The 20,207-nt window shown below is 39.5% G+C and overlaps 1 protein-coding gene across 1 annotated transcript in view; it reads right to left on the minus strand.

Moving 5' to 3' along the window:
• LOC124033935 (CD151 antigen-like) overlaps positions 1 to 19,116 on the minus strand; it is a 42,615-nt gene extending 23,499 nt beyond the window's left edge. Inside the window, exons 1-2 of the mRNA XM_046346429.1 lie at positions 18,878 to 19,116; positions 9,595 to 9,691 (exon numbers count right to left, since the gene is read on the minus strand). Of these exons, the coding sequence (XP_046202385.1) occupies positions 9,595 to 9,690 (96 nt within the window). The 5' untranslated portion in view covers position 9,691; positions 18,878 to 19,116. The remainder of the gene's footprint in view (positions 1 to 9,594; positions 9,692 to 18,877) is intronic.
• Positions 19,117 to 20,207: the final 1,091 nt, after the last annotated feature.

Genomic DNA, 20,207 nt, shown 5'->3' on the forward strand with positions numbered 1-20,207 from the left:
GCCCTGCAAAAATGACCTCCAGCAGGCCACAAATATGCATGTGTCTGCTCAAACGGTCAGAAACAGACTCCGTGAGGGTAGTATGAGGGCCCGACGTCCACATGTGGGGGTTGTGCTTACAGCCCAACACCGTGCAAGACGTTTGGCATTTGCCAGAGAACACCAAGATTGACAAATTCGCCACTGGCGCCCTGTGCTCTTCACAGATGAAAGCAGGTTCACACTGAGCACATGTGACAGAAATGACAGAGTCTGGAGACCCCGTAGAGAACGTTCTGCTGCCTGCAACATCCTCCAGCATGACCAGTTTGGCGGTGGGTCAGCCATGGTGTGGGGTGGCACTTCTTTGGGGGGCCGCACAGCCCTCCATGTGCTCGCCAGAGGTAGCCTGACTGCCATTAGGTACCGAGATGAGATCCTCAGACCCCTTGTGAAACCATATGCTAGTGCGGTTGGCCCTGGGTTCCTCCTAATGCAAGACAATGCTAGACCTCATGTGGCTGGAGTGTGTCAGCAGTTCCTGCAAGAGGAAGGCAGTGATGCTATGGACTGGCCCGCCCGTTCCCCAGACCTGAATCCAATTGAGCACATCAGGGACATCATGTCTCGCTCCATCCACCAGCACTACGTTGCACCACAGACTGTCCAGGAGTTGGTGAATGCTTTAGTCCAGGTCTGGGAGGATATCCCTCAGGAGACCATCCGCCACCTCATCAGGAGCATGCCCAGGTGTTGTAGGGAGGTCATACAGGCACGTGGAGGCGACACCCACTACTGAGCCTCATTTTGACTTGTTTTAAGGACATTACATCAAAGTTGGATCAGCCTGTAGTGTGGTTTTGCACTTTAATTTTGAGTGTGACTCCAAATCCAGACCTCCATGGGTTGATAAATTTGATTTCCATTGATAATTTGTGTGTGATTTTGTTGTCAGCACATTCAACTATGTAAAGAAAAAAGTATTGAATAAGAATATTTCATTCATTCAGATCTAGGATGTGTTATTTGAGTGTTTCCTTTATTTTTTTAGCAGTGTATATATATGTCAATATAAGGTCCCACAGTTGACAGCGCATATCAGAGCAAAAACCAAGCTATTAAGTCAAAGGAATTGTCCGTAGAGCTCCGAGACAGGATTGTGTCGAGGCACAGAACTGGGGAAGGGTACCAAAACATTTCTGCAGCATTGAAGGTCCCTAAGAACACAGTGGCCTCCATCATTGTTAAATGGAAGACGTTTGGAACCACCAAGAACCGTCCCAGAGCTGGCCGTCAAGCCAAACTGAGCAATTGGGGGAGAAGGGCCTTGGTCAAGGAGATGGGAGAACCATCTCTGCAGCACTCCACCAATCAGACCTTTATAGAGTGGCTAGACGGAAGCCCCTCCTCAGTAAGAGGCATATGAGATCAGATCATGAGAAACAAGATTCTCTGGTCTGATGAAACCAAGATTGAACTCTTTGACCTGAATGCCAAGCATGACATCTGGAGAAAACCTGGCACCATCCCTATGTTGAAGCATGGTGGTGGCAGCATCATGCTGTGGGGATGTTCTTCAGCGGCATGGACTGGGAGGCAGTCAGGATCAAGGGAAAGATGAACGGAGCAAAGTAGAGAGATCCAGAGTTCTCAGGACCTCAGACTGGGACGAAGGATCACCTTTCAAACAGGACAATGACCCTAAGCACACAGCCAAGACAACACAGGAGTGGACAAGTTTCTGAATGTCCTTGAGTGGCCCGGCCTGAGGTCAGACTTGAACACGATCGAACATCTCTGGAGACGTGAAAATAGCTGTGCAGCGACGCTCCCCATCCAACCTGACAGAGCCTGAGAGGATCTGCAGAGAAGAATGTGAGACACTCCCCAAATACAGGTGTGCCAAGCTTGTAGCGTCATACCCAAGGCAGCTGTAATCGCTGCCAAAGGTGCTTCAACAAAGTACTGAGTGAAGGGTCTGAATACTTACGTAAATGTGATCAGTTTTTATTTTTTTATACATTTGAAAAAAAATCTAAAAACCTATTTTTGCTGGGGTATTTTATGTAGTTTGATGGGCAAAATGTTATTTAGTCCATTTTAGAATAAGGCTGTAATGTAACAAAATGTGGAAAAAGTGAAGGGGCACTGCATGTTAGAGTCAGTGGTGGAAAAAGTACCCAATTGTTATACTTAAGAAAAAGTTAAGATACCTTAACAGAAAATCACTTAAGTATGACTTGAGTAAAAATCTAACAGTGTTTGGTTTTATGTATACTTAAGTATCAAAAGTAAAAAGTATAAATCATTTCAAATTCCTTATATTAAGTAAACCAGACAGCACCATTTTCTTGTTTTTATTATTTATGGATAGCCAGGGATACACTCCAACACTCAGACATAATTTACAAACTAAGCATGTGTGTTAAGGGAGTCCACCAGATCAGAGGCAGTAGGGATGTTTTCTTGATAAGTGCATGGATTTTACTATTGTTCTGGCTGCTAAGCATTCAAAATGTAATGAGTACTTTTCAATCTCAGAGAAAATGCATGGAGTAAAAAGTACATCATTTTCTTTAGGAATGTAGTGAAGTAAAAGTTGTCAAAAATATAAAGAGTAAAGTACAGATACCCCAAAAAATGACTTAAGTAGTACTTCAAAGTATCTTTATACCACTGGTTAGAATGGAGGTTTAAAAAAATGACAACTGCATAAGCATATTAGCCAATACATATAGAATACCATGCAATAAAATATTTTCTAAAAATTGTTGTACAATGGGCTCTGCAATAACCTGAGTTTGATTTCTAAACCAGATGAGTCCTCAAATAGCAGCTAACCAATACCATGGTGGACATGCATAATGTTGGATGCATTGGAATATAAGGAATAGAGAATGATAAAGACCCTGTAGGATTATACGAAAAAGCAGCTAGAAAACTACTGTTTAAGTATCAAATACTAAATGTTCATTGAATGAGTACGCTTACATGCACACAAATAATTTGATACTAAACGGATTATGGCAGTAGGCTGGTTATGGCATTAGTCATGTAAACACCTCACTCTGCTTATCTTAAAATCGGCATACGGTCTTAATCGAAGTAAGCATGTGCTGATTAAAACGTGTTTTTCTGAGCAATCTTTCGAATTATTAAGACATGTAGATGCCTTAATCAGAGTAATAGCGGTGTATTTGATCTGCGTATGTTCGAGCACAAGCACTGGGAGCTTCTTTTAGCACAAGTGAAGTGAGTACAGAAAAACTGAAAGTATGCATCTTAGAAATAGTTTTCACATAAACTTTATACATGTCTGAACTCAAGAATCAAATATTCTTCACAAAAATAACATGGTCGTATTGGTAGAACGTTTCTGATTTCAGACGTGTCCATGTAAACAGGATTAAGGAAATCGTTCTGCTGGCAAAGCATGTAAATGTTTAAATCTAAATTATAATAATCTGACTATTCGCACTATTATTGTGTTCATGTAACCATACTCAATGCGAGTATATTTAGGTGTTTTAAATGAATAACTTTCCGACTAACATTCTAAAAGTTGACACTGCCAAAATCTTGCCAACCCATTCCTTATTCTACTAACTATGACTGCGTGTGAGACATGTTTTCCATAACATACAGTACCAGTCAAAAGTTTGGACACACCTACTCATTCCAGGGTTTTCCTTTTGGTCTACATTGTATGTCTACGTTGTAGAATAATAGTGAAGACATCAAAACTACAAAATAACACATATGGAATCATGTAGTTACCAAAAAAAGTGTTAAACAAATCCAAAAATATTTTACAATTGAGATTCTTCAAAGTAACCACCCTTTCCCTTGATGACAGCTTTGCACACTCTTGGCAAAAACCTGTGCACCTGATGGGAACAATAGAATTCTCACCAAGGCATGTTACAATAGTAAAATAATCTATTTGTCATCTGTTAAACTGAATTCAGTCTTTGAAATGCTCAAACAGGCACGTACGTGTATCTGTAGTTGGTGTTCTTCAAATCTAAACGCACTAGACTGTCAGACAAAACCCAGAAAATAGACAACATGCAAATGCATATGTCATCCCAATGTCTAAATAGTGACGGCAGGGCAAGTTCAAATTGCAGTAAGATGGTTCTCCTCACAGGTGAGTGAATCAGCTCATGCTTAGTGAATAGTACTTGGTTGATCTCTGGGAGCAGGACACATGAGAGCTGAATAGATTATGTGAGAAAAAGTGAGACAAGAATGAATACAATAAACCATGACAGCAAAGGAATGTAGTTGGAGTTAGAAAATGAAGATCCTGAAATCATCCTACTCCAACTATTGACAGGGATAATGTGTTTTTTTCTTATTTGTCAGTATGAATGAAATTTGACAGTCCTAAATTATTACTTGGTATAGACTGATATCTGAAATGGTCCTTGTCCCTGAATGACATGCTAGCTAGTGATAAAGCCCCAGTACCTTCAGAAAATATTCATACCCCTTTATTTGTTCCACATTTTGTGTTACAGCCTGAATTCAAAATGGATTAAATAATGAAAGTGAAAGCATGATTTTAGAAATCTTTGCAAATTTATTGAAAATTAAATATGGAAATCTCATTTAGACAAGTATTCACATCCCTGAATCAAGACATGTTAGAATCACCTTCGTCAGAGTAACTATAATTTTGTTAAGCCATTGTCAGTTCTCCTATCACAGCCATTAAAACTCTGTAACTGTTTTAAAGTCACCATTGGCCTGGTGAAATCCCTGAGTGGTTTCCTTCCTCACCGGCAACTGAGTTAGGAAAGACACTTGTATCTTTCTAGTGACTGGGTGTATTGACACAATTTCCAAAGTGTAATTAATACATTTAACATGCTAGTTGTTGTAGTTGTTGGGTGGCTTCACTGCAAGTAGATTGTATGTTTTGGATTCAATAAAATAAATAAAAAACTTTACCATACTCAAAGGGATATTCAATGTCTGATTTTTTGAACCCATCAAATAAAAAATACTTTACCTGAGAAGTCGGCGGGAGATAACTCTCGAGCATGGATAACGTGATTGGCAGATGTTTTCAGCAGAGATAGTACCATGGATAGTACACAATGCAATGCTTGATTGGTTTACAGTTTAGTACTCGGCTGCCAATCGACTACACAACATTTTTAAACGTGTATTTTACCATATATTGACAACTCCTATGTGTTTTAACCAAATCAACTATATTCACTGAGCTTGTCTGATGCTTTAAGCACACTCTTGAACTAAATAATTAAGACACACAAATGACTAGAGGGAATCCAACCAGCAATTGATTTGATTGCTTTTAGGCTATGGATGAGAAAGTTTACTTATCATTTCCAAACGTTTAGGTCAGTTGTATGCTGCTTAACGATCTATTAATAACAGCAAGGGTTGCATTAATTAGGCTCAATATTTTTCACTGGTACATTTGCTAATATTCAATTCATACGCACATAAAACAAACAAAAGCATTCACTTTGAGAATTGATAGGCTACATATAGGCCATTCATATATAGCTTATGCACAGCATAGTTCGATTTATCGAATCAGTTGTTATCTTGCGCAAACCGTGAGCAACACCTGTCAAACGCAGATATTTCTCTGAAAACACAGGGATGTTAGAATAACTACGGGGCTAGAATAACTGCAGGTTATAGCTTGTCATTCATTGCATGATGCTTGGTGCTCACGGAATCAGTAGGCTATTAACCAAACACTCAAACAGGCAACAGAAGCAGGATCTGTCTTATTTATGTAGATTTATTGATGATTTATAAAGACCAGCCACATTAAACAGTTAGGCTATTGATTATCGACCTAATAAAGTTGGGAATTCCTCTATCTTCACTTTTCTTAGACAATAAGGCAAGGGCTGTTTTCTCATGTACTCATTCTGCTGCTGCCTCCGCCGCATTGTTCTTAACACCAATATGCTGGTCAACTTTGCTATTATCCACAATGCAACATGGTCTAGGAAAAGACACCAATTCAACAAAAGACTAATGTGTTCCTGAATTGAGGACAGCGACCACTATCCAACGAGGGGAGAAAGAGCATTTGTTAAAAAAACATAGTATTTTTATGTAAGTCGCTCTGGATAAGAGCGTCTGCTAAATTACTTAAATGTAAATGTAAATGTATTAGTGTTGCACAGTTGTTCTTATGTAATATAACCATACACAGTTGAAGTCAGAGGTTTACATACACCTTAGCCAAATACATTTAAACTCAGTTTTTCACAATTCCTGACATTTAATCATAGTAAAAATTCCCTGTCTTAGGATGCCCACTTTATTTTAAGAATGTGAAATGGCAGAATAGAGAAAATTATTTAGTTCAGCTTTTATTTCTTGCATCACATTCCCAGTGGGTCAGAAGTATACATACACTCAATTACTGTTTGGTAGCATTGCCTTTAGATTGTTTAACTTGGGTCAAACGTTTTGGATAGCCTTCCACAAGCTTCCCACAATAAATTGGGCGGATTTTGGCCCATTCCTCCTGACAGAGCTGGTGTAACTGAGTCAGGTTTGTTAGCCTCCTCGCTCGCACACGCTTTTTCAGTTCTGCCCACAAATTTATATACAATTGAAGTCAGAGCTTTGTGATGACCACTCCAACACCTTGACTTTGTTGTCCTTAAGTCATTTTGCCACAACTTTGGAAGTATGCTTGAGGTCATTGTCCATTTGGAAGACCCATTTGTGACCAAGCTTGAACTTCCTGACTAACGTCTTGTCTAGGTATTCTTCTTTAAGGAATACCTAGGATAGGATAAAGTAATCCTTCTCACCCCCCCCCCCCCCCCCCTTAAAATATTTAGATGCACTATTGTAAAGTGGCTGTTCCACTGGATGTCATAAGGTGAATGCACCAATGCACCAATTTGTAAGTCGCTCTGGATAAGAGCGTCTGCTAAATGACTTAAATGTAAATGTAAATGTAAATGTTGCTTCAATATATCCACATAATCGTTCTACCTCATGATGCCATCTATTTTGTGAAGTGCCCCAGTCCCTCCTGCAGCAAACCACCCCCACAACATGATGCTGCCAAAGCCGTGCTTCACAGTTGGGACAGTGTTCTTCAGCTTGCAAGCCTCCCCTTTTTCCTCCAAACATAACGAAGGTCATTATGGCCAAACAGTTCTATTTTTGTTTCATCAGAACAGAGGATATTTCTCCAAAAAGTACGATCTTTGTCCCCATGTGCAGTTGCAAACCGTAGTCTGGCTTTTTTATACCGGTTTTGGAGCAGTGGCTTCTTCCTTGCTGAGAGGCCTTTCAGGTTTTATCAATATGGGACTTACTGTGGATATAAATACTTTTGTACCCGTTTCCTCCAGCATCTTCACAAGGTCCTTTGATGTTGTTCTGGTATTGATTTGCACTTTTCACACCAATCATCTCTAGGAGGCAGAACGCTTCTCCTTCCTGAGTGGTATGACAGTTGCGTGATTCCATGGTGTTTATGCTTGCATACTATTGTTTGTACAGATGAACGTGGTACCTTCAGGCATTTTGAAATTGCTCCCAAGGATGAACCAGACTTGTGGATGTCTACAATTGTTTCTCTTAGGTCTTGGCTGATTTCTTTTGATTTTCCCACAATGTCAAGCAAAGAGGCACCGAGTTTGAAGGTAGGTCTTGAAATACATCCACAGGAACACCTCCAATTGACTTAAATGATCTCAATTAGCCTATCAGAAGCTTCTAAAGCCATGACATAATTTTCTGGAACTGTCCAAGCTGTTTAAAGACACGGTCAACTTAGTGTATGTAAACTTTTGACACACTGGAATTGTGACACAGTGAATTAAGTGAAATAATCTGTCTGTAAACAAATGTTGGAAAACTTACTTGTGTCATGCACAAAGTAAATGTCCTAACCGACTTGCCAAAACTATAGTTGTGAACAAGAAATGAGTGGCGTGGTTGCAAAACAAATTTTAATGACTCCAACCTAAGTGTATGTAAACTTCCGACTTGAACTGTACAATTTCAGTAGCACGTCTCAGACTGAAGGACTATGCCATCCCCATGGCCTCCACAATGGATCAGTCCACTACTGCCCGACTAAAGAAATCTTGGTCGACCAACAGCCTATTGACCAAACAATTGACCAGCCGACTAAATGGGGTGAGCCCTACAAATAAGTAAAAACCACTTCCTCCCTTGACATAGATCGATAATCTCAAAACTAAAGCAGATAGCTTGCTGCAGCCCACCACCTACAGTGGGAAACAAATGAACCACTGCCACCTTCAATTCTTATAGGCAATCATCCTTATGCAGTATTAAGCACTGTGGAACTGTTCCCATGATGTTAATGAAGATGGCAGTACTTGGTGTGTATTCTACTTTAAACACAACATTACAGGCCTAAATCAACTTAGAAAATACATCACCATCCACAGTTTGAATATGATGAAAAGCAGTTAAATAGACCATATACTACATTTACACTTGTACATCAGCAGATGTTGCAGCACTGCACCAAAAAAATGTGTCCTCGTGCCAACTCAATCACTTACACAGCTACTGATCTCCTTGTAATGCAAGGTCATTCATTCACTAAGAAGGGAGCAGAGGAGATGGGCGGCTATACACTCAATGTGAATGACAGTCAGTCTGTGAAATATACACAAACAGTCAGTCATGCTGTTGTTTATATACTGCAAGGCTGTTCCCGACCTTTCTCCTCCCACTGCTCTTCAAAGATTGCGCCATTAAGCTCCTAAAGTTGTCGGTAACAGGATACACCAGCGGTCTGCAACCTTTTCCATTTGGAGTGCCAAGTTATCGTACAATTTCTACTTATCTGCGTGCAAGTTATGATTTTCATATGCACATTTTAGTAGTACACTTTCATTTATTTTGTAATAAAGTCTTCATATCTCAAAATCAATGATGTGTTAATCAAAATCCTATCAATGATGTGTTAATCAAAATCCTATCAATGACGTGTTAATCAAAATCTTAAATGAAAACGATTCAAATCTTAAAAGTAATTTCTATTGCCATTTCCAATATGTAAAAATAGCCTACATATAAAGCCAACAAATAAAAACATTGCAGACTGCAGGTAGAAAATATCCTGATAAAAATAAATATCCTATAAATCACATTGGCTACGCATGGCCGGTCTTCAAGGAACTTGCAACATTGTAAAAAATATTCTGGGCTATCAGAGAGTTTCCTGCACCAGTGAGGTCTGGACAGCGAGACATAGCTGTAGAATATTTGCACAAGGGATAAGAATAAGTAATGTTACAAGTTTTTAGGGGAAAACATGTATTTGAGCATATGTAGCAGCCTAGGAGGGCTAGATTATTAGGTTTGCATTAGCAGACATCTTTTCTGAGATCTGTATTAGGACAGCTGCCATCTCCCACAGTGTGGCAGACTAGCCGTTCAGTCTAGCGATCTGGGATGTTGTGTGTTGTGTGATAGTTGTGTGATAGGCAATGTGGGATGGAATGCCTGGTGGTGTTGTGTTGGTCTGTGGACACCAGAAAGATACAAAAACCCATATATCTCAGAGGAGTTGTCCTCCCAGCATGAAAGTCACATGCAGGCAGACAGACTCACCCAGAAGAGGAAGTTGAATGTGAATAGGAGATACTTCAGACAGACGGTCCCGCATGTTTCCTTCTTCTCGTCGTACGCTGTCGCTGGTGCCCCCATGCTGCAGGAGAAAGAGAGAGGTGGGTTTGAAAGGTTCAAATAGTTAACCTTATATCTGTTGTTGTTTCTTTTAGGGCCAGTTCCCCAGACACAGAATAAGCCTATTTTTTGCTATCACAGATTGTTCTGGCAATTCTCAAATAAAAACTTAATTGGAGGAAGGATGTTTAACATGCTTTTTACTAGTGGTGCAACGGATCATAAAACTCACGGTTCGGATCTTATCACGGTTTTGAGTCACAAATCGGCTAATTTTTCAGATCAGCAAAAAGAAAGGGAGACAAATATAACTTTGCTTTCCATTTATTACTTAAAGAACACTTAAAGCGAGGAACTTTTCAATGTTTAAAAAAAATCTTAAAACAGTCAATACTCTGTTAAATTAAAGTGCAATGAGGCAATGATACCTTCTTCCTTTGAACAATAGTGAACTAAAAATAACCTGTGTCCACATCAAAAAAAAGAAAGCAAAGCAGACTTGAGCTTATAACTTCAAAGTATTTTTCATAGAACTATAATTGTGGTAATAACATTTAATAAAAAACATTATTACTATTCCAAATCAAAAATGGATGATGCTAATAGCAATAGCATAGACTAAGATTAGACTGCAGTATATTTAAGTAATTCACTCATTTTTTTTAACCTCTTCAGTGGCCACAATCTCAGTGTTAAGAAAGATCACTGTATGTCCTCTGGTGTAGGGCAGGGTCTAGGTGAGACAGGGACTTTAACCTTGGACCCAGTGCAGTAGATCTATGAAGGTAGTCCTGTACATTACGGGGGTACCTGGGGTTCAGGTCCTCTCTATAATGGCAGCCTTGACATCTTTAGTGATGGTGCCGTCGTCCTCACTTGGGGCCATGGATTGTAGAATCCTTGTTTTCAGAGGTAGGATCATGGACACAGACGGTGCAGTTTCAGTGCTCAATAGAGTTGTAATCGTTTTGAGGGGTTTGAGGACCTGGATGACCTCCTCTGCCACTTTCACGTCATCCTTAGACAAGGTGATGATGTCTTTACTTTCTTTTCAGGGTCTTGTCTGTCAGTGCAGAGTATACAGCTGCCTGCTGCTCCAAAATGTCATAAGTGGAGTTCCATCTTGTTATGACATCGTGTATGAGCTTGTGGGTTGGTAGCTGTAGAATTTATTGCTTGGTCTTAAGCACATGAGCGGCTGTTATGCGTCGGTGGAAAAAGGAAACCACCTTCCTGATCCTCCCAAAAAGGCGGTCCATCTGGTTCACTGAGATTCCCCATTGGGATGCTAAATTGATCACATGTGCAAAGCAAGCTATCTGTGGCCCCAGTCCAGCTTCAATCACTGCATTTACTTGGTTTTTGGCATTATCTGTGGTGATTGGGATATTGCTATTGGGCCTCTCTAGCTTCCACTCTGCTACTGCTCTGAGCAGTACCTGTGACAGATTTGTCACTGTGTGACTCTCGTGCCTGTAGCACCGGACTTCGCATCTCCCACTCCTCTGTGGTGTAGTGAGCAGTCACACTGACATAGCTTTCCATTGCCCTGGAGGTCCACCCGTCTGTGGTGAGGGCAACAGAGGATGCCTTGGATAATTTTTCGACAATTTATCTTTTCCTGTTCATAAAGATCTGGCATGATCTTCATACTGAAGTGGGTGTGTGAGGGGCATTTCATAGCATGGCTCAAGCACTTTCACCATATTTTTAAACCCTTCATTTTCCACAACAGAGCCTCATGTCTGCAGCGATAAACATCAATAGATGTGATGATGGCTTTAGCCCAGTCTGATTCTGCAGCAGAGGACTGCTTAAATGCAGCGGGGAGAAGTTGTTGCATCTTGGCTGAGTTTTCTACTGTCACTGACACACTAGGGAGATGATGCTTTAAATGTGTCGCCATGCTCGATGTATTTCCACGATCATACACCTTTCTTGTGGCACAACGCCTCCACACCGTAGTGGTGTTGTCCACCACCCTTCTTCCGTCATCATATTTGACAGTGAAGCCAAAATGCTCCCATACATGACTTAAATGAAGAGGGAGGCTTTTCCAGTACTTCAGCTCCTCCGCTAGCCATGGCTGTCACTGCTCTGTTTTATTCTTTGCAACACAACTGCTTAAAAAAATTTTAATCAAACTTCAGGCTTCAGAGCAAAACACAACACGCATCTATTATCTTTAACTTTTCACTGCAACTCTGCATTGAAATGTAGGCAATTATTACTTTAAAAAGTGACAGAGGCAGTAAAACTGTATTTCACACGATGATGGTTAAACTTTGCAATTGATTTGCGGTTCAAATGCGTGCCGAACCATGGGGGGTGATCCGTACGGATCACGGATCAACTACAGTCCGTACACCACCACTTTTTACAGTGCCTTGCAAAATAATTCATCCCCATTGGGGTTTTCCCTATTTTCACCAACAGCCAATGAAATTGCAGGGCGCCAAATACAAATCAACAGAAATCTCATAAATCAAATTTCTCAAACATATAAGTATTAGGCACCATTTTAAAGTTAAAATTCTCGTTAATCCAGCCACAGTGTCTGATTACAAAAATGCTTTACAGCGAAAGCTCCATAAACGATAATGTTAGGTCACCACCAAGCCACAGAAAAACCCAGCCATTTTTCCAGCCAAAGAGAGGAGTCACAAAAAGCACAAAGAGATAAAAATTAATCACTAACCTTTGATGATCTTCATCAGATGACACTCATAGGACTTCATGTTACACAATACATGTATGTTTTGTTCGATAAAGTGCATATTTATATTTCAAAAAGCTCATTTTACATTGGTGCATTACATTCAGTAGTTCTAAAACATGCGGTGATTGTGCAGAGAGGCACATGAATTCCCAGAAATACTCATTATAAATGTTGATGAAAATTCAAGTGTTATGCATGGAACTTTAGATACACTTCTCCTTAATGCAACCGCTGTGTCAGATTTCAAAAACACTTTACGGAAAAAGCATAATCTGAGTACGGTGCTCAGAGCCCAAACCAGCCAAAATAAATATCTGCCATGTTGCGCAGTCAACATTAGTCAAAAATAGCATTATAAATATTCACTTACCTTTGATGATCTTCATCAGAATGCACTCCCGGGAATCACAGTTCCACAATAAATGTTTGTTTTGTTCGATAATGTCCATCATTTATGTCCAAATAGCTTCTTTTGTTAGGGTGTTTGGTAAACAAATTCAAACGCGCGTTTAGGTCCAGGCGGACGAAAAGTTCAAAAAGTTATATTACAGGTCGAAGAAACTTGTCAAACTAAGTATAGAACAAATCTTTAGGATTTTTTTATCATAAATGCTCAATAATGTTCCAACTGGAGAATTCCATTGTTTGTAGAAAAGCAATGTAACGAGGCTGCTGTACTGAACATTTTGAATGGGCTTATATTCACCATAACAGTGATCACAGCAGCATCATGCGTTCTCATGCTGCATGATCTGACCATTACGGTCTTATACTGTGAGAGTGCATATTTGATTCATGCGGCAAATAATATATTTAGAATCATGTTATAAAAGGTAATACAGTGCCTTGCGAAAGTATTCGGCCCCCTTGAACTTTGCGACCTTTTGCCACATTTCAGGCTTCAAATATAAAAATATAAAACTGTATTTTTTTGTGAAGAATCAACAACAAGTGGGACACAATCATGAAGTGGAACAACATTTATTGGATATTTCAAACTTTTTTAACAAATCAAAAACTGAAAAAGTGGTGCGTGCAAAATTATTCAGCCCCTTTACTTTCAGTGCAGCAAACTCTCTCCAGAAGTTCAGTGAGGATCTCTGAATGATCCAATGTTGGCCTAAATGACTAACAATGATAAATACAATCCACCTGTGTGTAATCAAGTCTCCGTATAAATGCACCTGCACTGTGATAGTCTCAGAGGTCCGTTAAAAGCGCAGAGAGCATCATGAAGAACAAGGAACACACCAGGCAGGTCCGAGATACTGTTGTGAAGAAGTTTAAAGCCGGATTTAGATACAAAAAGATTTCCCAAGCTTTAAACATCCCAAGGAGCACTGTGCAAGCGATAATATTGAAATGGAAGGAGTATAAGACCACTGCAAATCTACCAAGACCTGGCCGTCCCTCTAAACCTTCAGCTCATACAAGGAGAAGACTGATCAGAGATGCAGCCAAGAGGCCCATGATCACTCTGGATGAACTGCAGAGATCTACAGCTGAGTTGGGAGACTCTGTCCATAGGACAACAATCAGTCGTATATTGCACAAATCTGGCCTTTATGGAAGAGTGGCAAGAAGAAAGCCATTTCTTAAAGATATCCATAAAAAGTGTTGTTTAAAGTTTGCCACAAGCCACCTGGGAGACACACCAAACATGTGGAAGAAGGTGCTCTGGTCAGATGAAACCATAATTGAACTTTTTGGCAACAATGCAAAACGTTATGTTTGGCGTAAAAGTAACAGCTCATCACCCTGAACATACCATCCCCACTGTCAAACATGGTGGTGGCAGCATCATGGTTTGGGCCTGCTTTTCTTCAGCAGGGACAGGGAAGATGGTTAAAATTGATGGGAAGATGGATGGAGCCAAATACAGGACCATTCTGGAAGAAAACCTGATGGAGTCTGCAAAAGACCTGAGACTGGGACGGAGATTTGTCTTCCAACAAGACAATGATCCAAAACATAAAGCAAAATCTACAATGAAATGGTTAAAAAATAAACATATCCAGGTGTTAGATTGGCCAAGTCAAAGTCCAGACCTGAATCCAATCGAGAATCTGTGGAAAGAACTGAAAACTGCTGTTCACAAATGCTCTCCATCCAACCTCACTGAGCTCGAGCTATTTTGCAAGGAGGAATGGGAAACAAATTCAGTCTCTCGATGTGCAAAACTGATAGAGACATACCCCAAGCGACTTACAGCTGTAATCGCAGCAAAAGGTGGCACTACAAAGTATTAACTTAAGGGGGCTGAATAATTTTGCACGCCCAATTTTTCAGTTTTTGATTTGTTAAAAAAAGTTTGAAATATCCACTTCCACTTCATGATTGTGTCCCACTTGTTGTTGATTCTTCACAAAATATACAGTTTTATATCTTTATGTTTGAAGCCTGAAATGTGGCAAAAGGTCGCAAAGTTCAAGGGGGCCGAATACTTTCGCAAGGCACTGTATCTATAACATTATCTTATTATGTTAAACGTACAGTAGCCAAAGCTATTTCTTGTGGAATAACTTTTCTGGCATCTCATATAGAGAAGTCCATATGCAGCAACTCATTAAGTTCACCATGCTTACATTTGGCATTAGTAAACAATGTAGGTTACTTCATCATGTGTAGGCCTATATTTGTGTGGGGGTCTGTCGACTGAACCTGCCCGGTGTCTGTTCACCATCTGTTAGGGTGGGCCCCATTAGTGTGTCCCTGTCAATTAAATTCAAACAAACCTTTGACAGGAACTCATCATTGTATTATGTACATAAACGGAGTCGCTGAGTAAAGAAAACAATGTGCACAGGAGGAGCACAACACACTAAAGAGGTCAAACGTAAATCCCAAATCTGAGATACAAAATCATAAAGTCTCTTTCAATATACATGGTTCAACACATTGAAAACATACAGTACAGGTCAAAAGTTTGGACACACCTACTCATTTAAGGGTTTATCTTTATTTGTACTATTTTCTACATTGTAGAATAATAGTGAAGACATCAAAACTATAAAATAACACATATGGAATCATGTTGTAACCAAAAGAAGAGTTAAACTAATCACAATAAAAAAAAAATTGAGATTCTTCAAAGTAGCCCCCCTTTGCCTTGATCACAGCTTTGCAAATGTTCACATTTTGAACACTGAAATCACCTTTTTCCTTGAACCTTAATGGAATCGTCTAGCGCTCAATACAAGACCACTGACAACCAGACATGCTCCAGACACACCACACCTGTCTGAAATTGTTTATGAGCCTATGAGTAGTCACTGACTTGTCTCCTGTGCATGACAGATCATTAAAGTATTTAAATGCTTTGAACCCTTTCAGTTCAGGGCATGTTTTGGACTTGAATGAATATGGTTTCTTTCATCATTTGTATGCTTTTATATTGGCTATAGGCCTGTGTTTAGTCAAACTATTATTAATTAGATTAATGATAAATAAAAACAATTAATGCATGGGTTTTGGGGTATTTTGCAAATATCTGGCACCATATTTATTGTAGTGTACAATAGTTTGTCAACGATTCCAAACAAATTTATTTTGATGGGGATGTAGAAAATTCAATTGAAATACCTAATTGAAACTCCATAAATTATAATTATAGCCTTTGAACGACATGCAAACTGTCATACAAAATAGGCTACATAACAAAGAACTAACAACAATAAGTTGGAATATAAACCATGTTCTAAAGCAGGGTTCCTCAACTGGCGGACCGGCATGTGATTTTAGTTGACCCCCAAGTTCTCATACACCAAATCAGTTCCAATGGATTTTAATTTTGGAAATCTGTTCCAAAATATCACCACGCATTATAGAGATATATTGTGCCTTGCAAAAGTATTCATTTTTATTGAACTAGGCAAGTCAATTAGGAACAAATTCTTATTGACAATGATGGCCTACCCCGGCGAAACCCTATCCCAGATGACGCCGGGCCAATTGTGCGCCCCGCCCTATGGGACTCCCAATCATGGCAAGTTGTGATACAGCCTGGAATCTAACCAAGGTCTGTCGTGACGCCTCTAGCACTGAGATGCAGTGCCTTAGACCGCTACTCCACTCGGGAGCCCCAAATATTCAGAAACTTTGGATTTCTTCACATTTCATTGTGTTACCTAGTGGGATTAAAATGCATTTAATTGTAATTTTCGATCAATAGAAATGAAAAAACTAAAATATAGTGGTTGCATAAGTATTCAGCGCCCTGAATCACTACATGTTAGAAACACCTTTTGCATTGATTACAGTTGTGAGTCTTCTTGGGTAAGTCTAGAAGAGCTTCTGGATTGTGCAATATTTGCCCATTTCAAAATTCTTCGATCTCTGTCAAGATGTTAGGGATCATGGCTAGACAGCAATATTTTTAAGTCTTGCTATATTTTACTGTTCGGTTTATATGTTACCCCTTGGCAGCAGAAAGCACGGCATTGATTTTCACTGCTACACAGACGATACACAACTTCACATTTCTGGGTCAACAGAGGATTTTAGCTCCACAGATAAATTAGACTATATTAGTGATTTAAATACTTAGATGGCTCACAACTTCCTTCAGCTAAAACAAGACCAAAGTGCTTAATATTGGAGCCAAAGCACAGAGAGAGAATCTGGCCGCATTTAATTCACAGGCAATAAAGATAAAACACCAGGTATAAAACTAATTTTAGATTCTGAACTCAACTTTGAATCACACATTAGGAATGTAACGAAAATAGCTTTTTACCACATGAGGAACATTGCCATGGTGTGTCCGTTTCTATCTCAGGCTGATACAGAGAAACTCATCGTTGCTTTTATTACAAGCACTGTAATGATCTCACGTCTGTTCTAACCAAGAAATAAATTGGTCAACTGAAAAACATACAGAATGCTGCAGCATGGGTACTGAACATGACCAGACTGAGAGCACACATTACACCGGTTTTAAAGTCTCTGCACTGGCTTCCTGTGAGTTTTAGAATACATTTTATGATTCTTCTATTGGTTTTTAAATCAATCCACGATTGTGCAACCCATTACATATCTAACTTGACCACTCAGGAACATTCTCTGTCTTCTTGGTAAGCAACTCCGGTGTAGATTTGACCTTGTGTTGTAGGCTATTGTCCTGCTGAAAAGTTAATTCCTCTCCCCCAGTACTTGCCAATGTCAAGCATACCCATACCATGATGCAGGCACCACCATGCTTGAAAATATGGAGGCAGTTACTCAGTGATGTGTTGGATTTGCCTGAAACATAAGGCTTTTTTTGCAGTATTTTTATTTTACCTTTATTTAACTAGGCAAGTCAGTTAAGAACAAATTCTTATTTTCAATGAGGGCCTAGGAATAGTGGGTTAACTGCCTGTTCAGGGGCAGAACGACAGATTTGTACCTTGTTAGCTCCGGGGTTTGAACTTGCAACCTTCCGGTTACTAGTCCAAAGCTCTAACCACTAGGCTACAGGTTTTGGAATATTGATATTCTTCTTTTCACTCTGTTATTTAGGTCAGGGTAACATACATCGCTGGGCAGTTTCATTCCTGATTGCAGCTCAGTTCAGAAGGAGGACTGTATCTTTGATGTGTCTGGGTGGTTTAATATATAATCCACAGCAATATTAAAACTGTAACCATGCTTAAAGAGATATATAATGTCTGATTCGTTATTATTATCGATCTACCAATCACTACCCTTCTTCATGATGCTTTCAGAAAGCTCTCTGGTCTTTGTAGTTTAATGTGCGCTTGAAATTCAATAATTGATTGAGGGACCTTACAGATGTATGTATGGGGGACAGAGCAAGAGTTAAGTCATTTAAAAAAATGTCAACCCCTATTATTTCACACAGAGTCCATGTAACCTTGTGATTTGTTAAGGCACATTTAACTCCAGAACTAATTTAAAATTGCCTAAACAAAGGGATTGAATACTTATGCGAGGACTATATTTTAGTTGTGAATTGTGTATTTACTCCCCCCCAAAGATTTTTTTTTTAGATATTTTAATCCCACTTTGTAACACAATTAAATGTAAAGAATTGCAAAGGGTCTGAATACTTTGGAAGGCACTGTATGTGGCCGTATACAAATTTCATAACGATTAGAAATATTTGCAGTCTACGAATTATTTGTAATTATGTTCCGGCCCCTGACAATCTCTTCAATAAAAACAATCGTCCCGCGGCTGAATCTAGTTCACTATCCCTATCCGAAAGAATATTTGGCATACCTAATCTCAGCAGCTGACTACATATCTCCGATTCACAAAGAAAATAGAATTGCTGTGTTCCTGTGAGCTAACATAGCCTACATGCTAACTAGACAACAATAATTTCCCCGCAGTAAAACGTTCAAATTGACATGTTAACCCTGCTTTGTATCACTAAAACAATAAATAATTAAATATATTGCCTTACAATTCACAGAAACTGTTTGGATTCTAACGTTCGCTGTCGAACACGCTAATGTGTTAGCTACAAAGTAACAAGCTACCTACCTGCGGCTGTGTTGTTACAAGTAGCAAGGCGTTGATGTGTCCAAAATAATAGATATAGATGTGTAAAACTAGTTTTCTGTCGTTTTCATTCCGAACACTATTTTTCAGGGATTCCTTCGATAGTCCAAACCAGACAGGGCGAAGCGCAAAATGCTAAACTAATGAGTAGTTAGTCCACTGGAGTCTATGACTGTACAGTAAGTAGGTCGTGTCGACTCCACCCAATCACTTTGATTTTTTTCTACCCTGTGGCGCAATAGAACAGCTCTGTTCCTGGTTGCTGCTGGGCAATTCCATGGACTCGGATTTGCGCTGAGATTCAGATTTTTAACTTGAAGGTATGTCAAATAAAAACTATTTGTTTCAAAGTTTAACAAACCACAGGCTACAACTCTATGCACAAGGACTACTTTTAATAATTTACACTGGAATCGTTTCAAAACACATTTACTGAAAGAACTGTGTAGATGCAAGGTTTGTTAACAGACTTCAAATAAAATCTCCCTGCTTTCTGTGTCCACGTTTTCTGAAAATGTTGTTAAATATCTGCTCTGAATTAAGATTCAAGGATGTCTGCAGAAATAATGGGGTGTCAGCTGGCCATGACATGACACATGGACTCTATTTTGCTTATTTAACTACAGTTAGTGAAGTGGATTTACACCAGGTAACAGAATTACGGAAAGTCAATTTCATCATGGTTCCCTGATTTGTACCCAGAAATGCATCATTATGAATACCATTCTCTTCATGGAGAGGTATCTTAAATAGCTACACAAAAGTATAAATATGCAATATCCTGCTTTGCATACTTAAGTATTATTCTACACACTGGATATTATTTTAATGAGCTCTGCCCCCAAATATGACCACATTTTGGTTAGTCTGGTTCGGACCAAATCTGAACCAATTATAGATGTCTATGTTTCACAAGTTTGCACATCAAAGTCACATACGGCCGTGATTGGGAGTCCCATAGGGCGACTAGCCCAGCGTCTCCCGGGTTTGGCCGGGGTAGGCCGTAATTGTAAATAAGAATTTGTTCTTAACTGACTTGCCTAGTTAAATGAAAACAACCCTCCACAAGCCAACACCACTTTGACACTCAACAAACTATGTGGGGCCATAAACAAACAAGAAATGGCTCGCCCAGAAGCAGCGTTTCTGGTGGGCTGAGACTTTAATGCAGGGAGTCTTAAAACTGTTCAACCTCACTTTTAACAACATGTCTCCTGCTCCACTAGGGGCGCTAAAACTCAAGACCACTTTTATTCTACCAACAGAAATGCATATAAGGCCATCCCTTCTCCTCCCGTCAGCAAATCTGACC

The sequence above is a fragment of the Oncorhynchus gorbuscha genome, linkage group LG04 (assembly GCF_021184085.1).
Source record: "Oncorhynchus gorbuscha isolate QuinsamMale2020 ecotype Even-year linkage group LG04, OgorEven_v1.0, whole genome shotgun sequence".
Classification (NCBI taxonomy): domain Eukaryota; kingdom Metazoa; phylum Chordata; class Actinopteri; order Salmoniformes; family Salmonidae; genus Oncorhynchus; species Oncorhynchus gorbuscha.